Source organism: Mus pahari, chromosome 23 (genome assembly GCF_900095145.1).
Source record: "Mus pahari chromosome 23, PAHARI_EIJ_v1.1, whole genome shotgun sequence".
Lineage (NCBI taxonomy): Eukaryota > Metazoa > Chordata > Mammalia > Rodentia > Muridae > Mus > Mus pahari.
In genome coordinates, this window is record NC_034612.1 from 24,582,529 (window position 1) to 24,591,676 (window position 9,148).

The window sequence follows — 9,148 nt, forward strand, 5'->3', positions numbered from 1 at the left end:
AAAAAAAAAACAAAAAAACAAGGAAACAGTGTCTTCAAAGCAAAGAGAATCTTATTGCATGTCTTGCCTGGCCATCAAACGACTTCCATGTGAAATCTGGACTAGAGCTCTCTTGGGCTTACAGAAGTGAAAGGCTGAGCCCCCCTGCGTTCAGGACCTAGTCTGCAGCTCCCTCGGGCATGGAAGGAGGAGAGAGAATTACCCTTCTTGGACCCAGCCCTGGAGGAGGCGCTGAAGAACTTCTTCACTGTGGTGACTTTGCGGGCTTTCTCATTGCTCTTCTTCTCCTCGAACTTGGAGAAGGTGAGGGGCTGGGCTCCTTGGCTGCTCTGGCTGCTGGCGAAGGCCTCTTCTTCCTCTCGCTGAAGCCTGAAATTCAGGGGAAAGACTGCGAGTGATTTTGTTCAAATTACTGAGAAAGATCTGACTTTATAAACAGAAACTGAATATACCAAGAGGGTCTGAGGTCTCAGGTACATAGCTATTATAAGATGAAATTCTATACCTGGTGAAGATTTCAGTATATAGCTTTAATCCCCAGTAGCCTCCAAAACAAAACAAAACAAAACAAAATTAACCAAACAAACATGTTTTACACCTATAGTCACAGCATTTGGGAGGCCCAGGAAGAAATATCACTAAGTTTGAGGGCAACCTGGGTTACAGACTAAGACCCTGTCTTAAATTCCCATATTAAGAAACAGGGCTGATGAGTGCTGGTAGGATGGCTCAGTGTGTAAAGGCACTTGTCACCAGCCTGCCCTCCTGAGTTTAATCCAGGAGCTCAAAGAGTAGTAAGAGAGAAGCGACCACTGCAGTTGTCCTCTGTCCTCCATACAAGGACTGCAACATTTGCACACTCACACATACCATAAACCAATGCAGGAGCTGGACAGATGGCTTAGGATTCAAAAGCACTTGCTGTGCCTGTAAAGAACCTCGTTTGGTTCCCAGCACACACATGGCAGCTCACAACCTCCTGTAACTCCAGCTCTAGAAATCTGACACCCTCTTCTGGTCTCCTCAGGTATTGAACACGTGTGGTGCACTTACATACGTGCTGGCACCATACACACTCAAATAAGTCTTTAAAAGTGTAGAAAGAAATGTAACCTAGAACATTTAGGGCTTAGGATGCAGCTACATTGCCTAGCACTCTCAAATCCCAGAGTTTGGTCCCCAGCACTGCACACATGTTGGCACACCCTGTACTCCCACTGTTTGGAAGGTAAAGGCAAGAATATCCAAAGTCCAAGGTCACCCTTGATGATACAGTGATGACACTCAGAAATCTGCCTGCCTCTGCCTCCGGAGTGCTGGGATTAAAGGCGTGCACCACCATGCCCAGCTTAGATCGTTTTTAAAGCATAAACATTATGTACTATATGAACATGTGCCTGCTATGGGGCTGGAGACAAGGCTCAGCGGTTGAGGAAACATACTGTTTCGCAGAGGACCTGTAAAAGGAACTTTTATAGTTGTTGTCTGGGAGGCTTACTGCTAACCTTGCCCTAGTCCTGGAAGCTTCTAGCCTCTGTACAATCTTAGCTAGGCCTAGAATGTTTTCAGCCTCTGAGACTTGCTTTTGAATAAGCTCACCTTTTCCTAGTTCTTTCTGAACTCAGCTGTCAGGCTCAAACTCCTCTCCAAGCTGACTGATTCAATCTGCTCTCTCTCCTCTTCTCTCCTCTCCTCTCCTCTCCTCTCCTCTCCTCTCCTCTCCAAGCTGACTGATTCAATCTGGTCTGTCTGTCTGTCTGTCTGTCTCTCTCTCTCTGTTTCTCTCCCCTCTCCCCCTCTCTCCCTTTCTCCCTCCCTCCCCGACCTGTCTTTGTTCAATTGTCCCAGTAATACTGCCACTCTTCTTCTCCCTCTCTGGGCTGCTCGATTCTCCCTCTCCACCCTGCTGCACTGTTCTCCAGGAACTCTACTGAATCCCTGTACTGTACTCTCCTCATCCTTGACTGTCTCTCTCTCTTAAATAGCTTCCCTTTCCTCGCTTGTCTCGTGAGAATTGGGCACATCCTATTCTGTCAAATCTTTTTCTGATTCATCACTCTCTCTGCCACTCAATTAGATATCACTTTCAAACATGGGTGCTTCCTTCTGCAAACTAACTTTACTATCATTGTTTGGGATTAAAGGTGTGTACTAAGGGTGTGTCTATTACAGAGGGATTAAGGGTGTTTGCTAAAGGCTGAGCTCATACCTTAACTAGAAACGATTCTTTTCTTTTTTTTAAAGATTTATTTATTATTGTCTTCAGACATACTGGAAGAGGGCATCTCATTACAGATGGTTGTGAGCCACCATGTGATTGCTGGGATTTGAACTCAGGACCTCTGGAAGAGCAGTCAGTGCTCTTAACTGCTGAGCCATCTCTTCATCCTTTTTTTTTTTTTTTAAAGATTTAATTATTATACATAAGTACACTGTAGCTGTTTTCTGACACACCAGAAGAGGGTGTCAGATCTCATGGTTGTGAGCTACCATGTGGTCACTGGGATTTGAACTCAGGACATTCGGAAGACTGGTCAGTGCTCTTACATGCTGAGCCATCTTGGGGTTCAGTGTAATCAAATATCCTGCAACAAGGATTCAAGTTCAATTCATACACACACACACACACACACACACACACACACACACACACACACACCAGGCTGGAGAGACAGTCAGAGAGCAGAGTTTAGTTCCCAAGGCCCATATCAAAAAGGTCCAAACTCTCCTGTAACTCCAGCTCCAGGGAACCTGACTCCCACTTCTAGCCTCCGAAGGTCCCCACACATGTGACATATACACACACATGTGACATATACACACACAAATGAATCTTTCAATGGTGCTGAAGAGATTGCTCAGAAGTTTAGAGCACTTGCTCTGCAGAGAACCAAGGTTCACTTCCCAGGATGCCACAAGGTCACTCATAACCCTATTTCCAGGAGATCCAATGACCCTTTCTGACTCCCACAGGCACTAGGCACACATATTACAAACATACATACCTAGATACATACCTAGATACATACATACATACATACATACATACATACATACACAGATACATACATACACACATACTGTAGGCCAAACATCAATATGCATAAAATAGTAAATCTTTTTAAAAATCTTTCATAAACAAAGGAAGAAATAGACTTGCTGGGATGGATGCAGTTCAGAGGCAGAGTTCACACCCAGCATGTCTGGGTTCAATCATCAGCACTGAAAATTAGGGGTGTGTATGAGGGGGTGTGGCTCTTTCCCCTATTTAAGAGCTACAGGAAATATCACTATCCAGCAAGACAATTCCTAGAGCACAGTGGAAACCAAGTGTTTTTAGAACACAGGACAGAAAACTCCACCAGAAGAAAGATCTGAGAAGGTTCTACAGTGGTGACATTCACGGCAGGTCTATAGGATGACTAGGACTCTAGATAAACATGCCTGGGCACGGCAGGCTGTGTACCCGGTTGTGTCTTGGTGACCACACCCCACCTCCACATAGCCTGTGAGGTCATTTACCGTTCTGCCAGTTCCCAGTCCTCTTGGATCTGCCTCTGCCGGGCCTTGTGGTACTCCTCCCTCCAGCACTTGGAGCAGAAACCCTGCCAGGCAGGGTTGCCATAGTAACCGCATCCTTTCTTGCACAGGAGCTCAGATTGATCCACATGAATTCCCCTGCGTTCGGACTTCAGGCTCATCTTCTTCCTGATAACCAAGGAGTGAAAAAGCACTGAAAATTAATTTACTTCCATTACTATTAAAATACAACATTTATGAAGCAAAATACAAATGAGTCTGAGATCTTCAAGCCATAGGGGGAAAGAACAGAAGGAGAGAAGAAAGTAGAAAAGCCAGAGTTAAACACGGCAAATTCAAGGAGAGTCACAGTAAAGAAAGAATTCATCTGAGGTCTGAAATACACGGAGCACCTTAAGAGACTAATACTGGATTAAAGACCTAAGCATAAAGCTTTAAACTCCTAGAAGAAAAGCTTCCTAACACTGGCAAGGACTTCTTCAATACGCCAAAAGCACAGGTAACAGAAGCAACAGAAACAGACAAATGGTACAACAGCAAACTTCTGCACAACAACCAAAGCAATCAACGGAGGAAGGAGGCCGCCTACAGAATGGGAGAAGACATTTCCAACCTCTACAGAAAAGATTAAATCCAAAATATCTAACAACACTGACAACACAACAAGATAGAATACACACAAGTGTCCAACAGACAGTGAGACCTGAGATGGTTTGGCAGCTAAAGATTCCTGTTACCAAGGTTGATAAACTGAGTTTGAACCCTGGGACCTACATGGTAGATGGAAAAGCAACTTCCCAAATGTTGCGGTGTGCAGTGGCATATACACAAGCAAAATTAATAAAATACTTCTTATAATGGCCAACAAGCTGGGCATAGCAGTGCATGCCTTTAATCCTATCACTCAGAAGACAAAAGCAGGTGCATCTCTGAGTTCTAGGTCACCTAGAAATATTTCATTAAGACCATGTCTCAACAAACAAACATGACTAATAAAAAACAAGAATGTTGGCATATGCCTGTAATTCCATCAGTCTGAGGCAGGAAGACTGTAAATTCTAGGCCCACCTAGCTATAGAAATAAACATTTAATAGTCAGAAAACACATGAAAGTATTGAAATAAATCAAAACCATAATGAGACAGCATTTCACAGAGCTGAGAAAGCCACCTTAAAATGTTTATAGGAACACCTATCCAGTATATATAGCCTTTTTTCCATTCAAAAGGCTGGAAGCTGGAGGTGACTAGCCTGGTAATCTGTATTATCTGAAGGACCAGGCCATACCAAGCTTCCACAACCAGGACCAGAGGAGGCTAAGAGCCCAAATGACCACTATGCTAAATGTGTTACGCAGACCATGCTAGATCACCCCTAGGTCCTAGCTAATGCAGGTAGCCGTCTCTAGAACCTATCTTCCTGAAAGAAATGGCACGTGCTTTCAGATGAGTTTCATTATAATTATGTCTCCTTGTGTACCAGGGATTGCATTACACCAGGAAACAGTTTTCCAAATCGTACTAGGTTTAAGTCTTCAAGGCAATAAACCACCAAGTATCAGACTCCCGAAGTTTGATCCAGCCTGGATGACTAAGTCAGGCTGAACCAAGTTTACAGTCCCACCTCTTCCAGGATCGTTTTGCTGCCAGTCATGACACCTCCCTTTAGTCTTATAAATTCTTAGTTCGTGTGTTTTGTTACAATGATGGAAAATTATCATAGCACAATGAAGGCACTATCCAAAACAACAGTAAAGATTGATTAAAACCGGTCCTGCGGAAATGGCTCAGTAGATACAGCATAAGGACCTCAGTTCAATCCCCAGCATCACCTAAGAGCTGGGAATGGCAATATATACCTGTAACTCTGGTGCTGGGCACAGAGACGGGGAGACCCCTGGAATTTGCTAGTCAGCTGGGCTAGCCAAAATGTGAGCTCCAAGTCTCAGGTTGAGTGCAGCTATGAAGCTGAGATCTGCTTTTGGCTTTGTGTTATGTCTGACTTCTTTCTAAGGTTTACCTTGTGTTGTGTTTGTATACCTTAATATTCAGCCAAAGTGTGCTCAAATCTCTCTGATCAGTGGGGCATTGGTTTTGAGGGGGGCAGAACCTGTGTATACAAAGTAAACATGAAGTGGCCCCAGAGGGTCTGGTCTCAGTGCACTCTTTGGCACATACAAAGATCCACTGGTAGGAATTTATTTTATGTATGTATGATATATGTATGTGTTTATATAAGTGTGTAAATAGGTACACGTGTGTGTGCCTGTGTGTGGCAGCCAGAGGTTGAAGTCGGATAGACTGCTTTCTTCAATTGCTATCCACCTTATTTTTTAAAAATATATTTGCCAGATGTGCTAACACACACCTTTACTTCCAGCACTTGGGAGGCAGAGGCAGGCCAGATTGGTCTACTTAGCAAGTTCTATGCCATTTAGAGCTACATTCTGTGACCCTGGATGGGCTGGGCTGGCAAGGTAACTCAGCAGATAAAGGAACCTGCTGACAGGCTGAAAATCCCAGGGTCTGAAGTGGTGTAAGGAGAGAACAGTTTCCAGCAAGTTGCCTTCTGACCTCTATATAAGATATAAGATACATCCACAAATATACACATAAAGCAAATAAAATGAAAAAAGAAGAGAGAATAGTGCTCTTTCCCAGAGCAGTGGGAGAGGCTGTTTACCGTGCAGCCAAATGAGTACACCATGTCCCTCCCTGTTCCAGTCAACAGACTAATAAGGTCATGAAATCTGGGTTCCTTGATCTTGGACTCCTTAGCTGCGGCTGCCCGCCTGGGACTTGTGAGGCAAGTGCACTCAATGTAACAGAGCCTACCCTGCTGATACCCTGAAGAGTGGGTCCCTTTGTTCCTGATACGGGAGTCTCGGGTCTGCTGCCTGGATCCATCAACTTTGGCGTGCTCACTTGCTACATAAGCAGAGCAAAAGGTCCAGTCCTTCACTGTCCTTAACATTTCCAGCAAGCAGTACACAGGAAGCCATCCACACCTCCAGCCATTAAAGCAATACAAGAAGCCATCGGATGGGGCTGGGGGTACAGCTCAGTGACAGAGCACTTAGCTAAACTACTCAAGCCCTGGATTCAAGCCCCAGCACTGTCAAAAACAGAAACAAACAAAAACTCCGCCAGCATGGGGCATTACCCACACCTATCAGAAACTACATAGGCACGGACACTACACTGATATTGGCATTCCCATACATCCCGAGGGGGATGAAAACAGTCCAGCTGACTGTTAATAGCTTCTTTTCCGTTGTTTTGGTTTTCTGAGAAGGTCTGACTCTGAAGTCTATACTGATATAAAACTCATAGCAATCCTCCTGCCTCAAGCGTCCTGAGTGCTGGCATTATAAATGGGAACCACAACCCAGCATACTCTCAGAGTTCTTACTCGTCGATTCAACATTCACAGTCATGTGGGCCACTACATAAACAAAAGCTTTAACATAGGCAGGATACAGCCAAGACCCAGAAGGAAGAAACACTATTCATACTGAACAACTACTCTTTTTTTGCTTTGTTTTTTGAGACAGGGTTTCTCTGTTTCTCCCAGGTTGTCCAGGAGCTCTCTCTGTACACAAACTCAGACATCTGCCTGCCTCTGCCTCCCAAGTTCTGGGATGCACCATCACCATCCTGCTTACACCAACAACACATATTTAAGAAACAAGCCCTGTATGTACATGAAATCTATGGAACTCTAACAACTCCTTTGATAATAAGATGTATAATACCTCACAGTACTATCAATATGAAAAAACATCTAGGAAGTATTTTAATTGGAAAATTATGTGGCCAATGTAAAAATACTGATATAAAAGCAATGCTCATAGAGACACCTATATTACTAGAACTTGGGGAGCTGAGGCAGGAAGATTCCATGTTCAAGATCAGCCTGAACTACAAAAGACAAAAAAAAATAGAAATAAAGAAAGCTTTAATGGTAAGGCTGTACTTAGTAAGTAAGACATACAGTGTCACTGAATAAAATACACATAAAGCATTAGTAAAATAATATAGGTTCTAAAGTCTGTACATTTACTACAGATGACAGAATTCTCAAGACTTTTTTGGAACTCAGCAAAATGATTCCATATTTCACCAGCAACAATAAATAGGAGAGTGTTTAACTTTCTAAATTAATTTTCTGAATTTTTTCCACATACTAGCTAAACAGTCTGAACTTAGACAAATCACTAAAACCATACAAAACCCCCAAATAAACCCTAACATAACATAATATTAAGGGAAGGAGGAGAAAGGAATGTTTTAAGTAAACAGTTGTGACTAACCAGTCAGCAATCTGACATCTCTCAAAATAACTGGAAAACCCAGTTAAGAGGACAGAGAGGCAACGTAGTGGCTGCTCCTGCAGAGAACCTGGGTTTGAATCCCAGACACAGATGCTCATAACCACCTGCAGGGGATCTGATGCTCTCTACTCTACTCCAAGGGCGCCTGCACTTGTGCATAGACAAACACATATACACATAATTCATGAACTCAGAGGGATACCTTGCCTCTGCTGGGACAAATGTGTGTGCCACCACAGCAAGCTTTCCTTTTCTTTTTTAATAAGAGGACAGTTTTCAATTTGTCACACTATGTAACCCAAGCTAGCCTACAGTCCTAACTCAGTCTCCCACATGATGGGAGGACAGATGTCCACACCACACCTGGCACAACTTAAGCACTTTCAAGAGAGAGAGAAGGATGACAGAACTCACAAAACTTCTATACCTAGAAGCTAGGGGAAAATCAAGAAGGAAGTGAAATTTGAATATACAAATTTAAACGTCCATCTAGTTTTAAAATGGCCTCACCTGTGACCAAAATAGGTAGGCAAAAAGAAGAGTGGAAAATAACATTTACATGTGACAATGAGGTATTTTAGTATACAGAGAGATAACATTAACAAAAAGCCTGAGGCTGGCTGGCAGCTGTGCAGGACAAGGACATGGGCAGGCTCTTTGCAAACTGGAGCAGCCTCCTGGAAACACAAGGGGAAAGCCCTAGCACGTGCACTTGACATTTTGAAAAGGCGGTGCCTGCCTGCCTGCCTGCCTGCCACTTGCGGGGTAAGGGAACTCACTTCCCACAGCCTCGGAAGCAGTGTTAGAACTCTTTAGATTTTGTCAACCAACAGGTAGCCAATGTTACTGCTCTTTGTGTGTATGTTTGTGTGGGGGGGTGTCCTGTGCACATGTGAGTGTGGGTGTTCAAGGAGGCCAGAAAAGGCTGTCGGGTCCCAGGGAGCTGGAGCTACAGGTAGTTGTATGTTCCCAACATGGGTGCTAAATGTTCTCTGTAACAGCAGTACATGCTTTTAACTACTGAGCCATTTCTTCAGCACCTAACTAATAATTTTTACTGATATTCATTACCAAGCATACATTTTTTTCAAATAATTTAACCTCTGATATTTTCTGCTCCTGTGTCTATATCTCTAAATTTTCCCTTTGATTCCCAGGTCCTCTTTTTGAATTATCCTTTTTTATTTATTTTATTTAATTAATTAATTTATTTATTTTGGTTTTTTGTTGTTTTGGGGTGTGTGTGTGTGTGTGTGTGTGTGTGTGTGTGTGTGT

The 9,148-nt window shown here is 43.4% G+C and overlaps 1 protein-coding gene across 4 annotated transcripts in view; it reads right to left on the reverse strand.

Moving 5' to 3' along the window:
- Positions 1-9,148, reverse strand: part of Rabgef1 (RAB guanine nucleotide exchange factor 1) — a 42,429-nt gene that overhangs the window by 24,759 nt on the left and 8,522 nt on the right. For all 4 annotated transcript variants that reach the window (XM_029533821.1, XM_029533819.1, XM_021186682.1 and 1 more), the window contains exons 2-3: positions 3,523-3,708; positions 203-369 (exon numbers count right to left, since the gene is read on the reverse strand). In XM_029533821.1, the coding sequence (XP_029389681.1) occupies positions 203-369; positions 3,523-3,701 (346 nt within the window). In that variant the 5' untranslated portion in view covers positions 3,702-3,708. The remainder of the gene's footprint in view (positions 1-202; positions 370-3,522; positions 3,709-9,148) is intronic.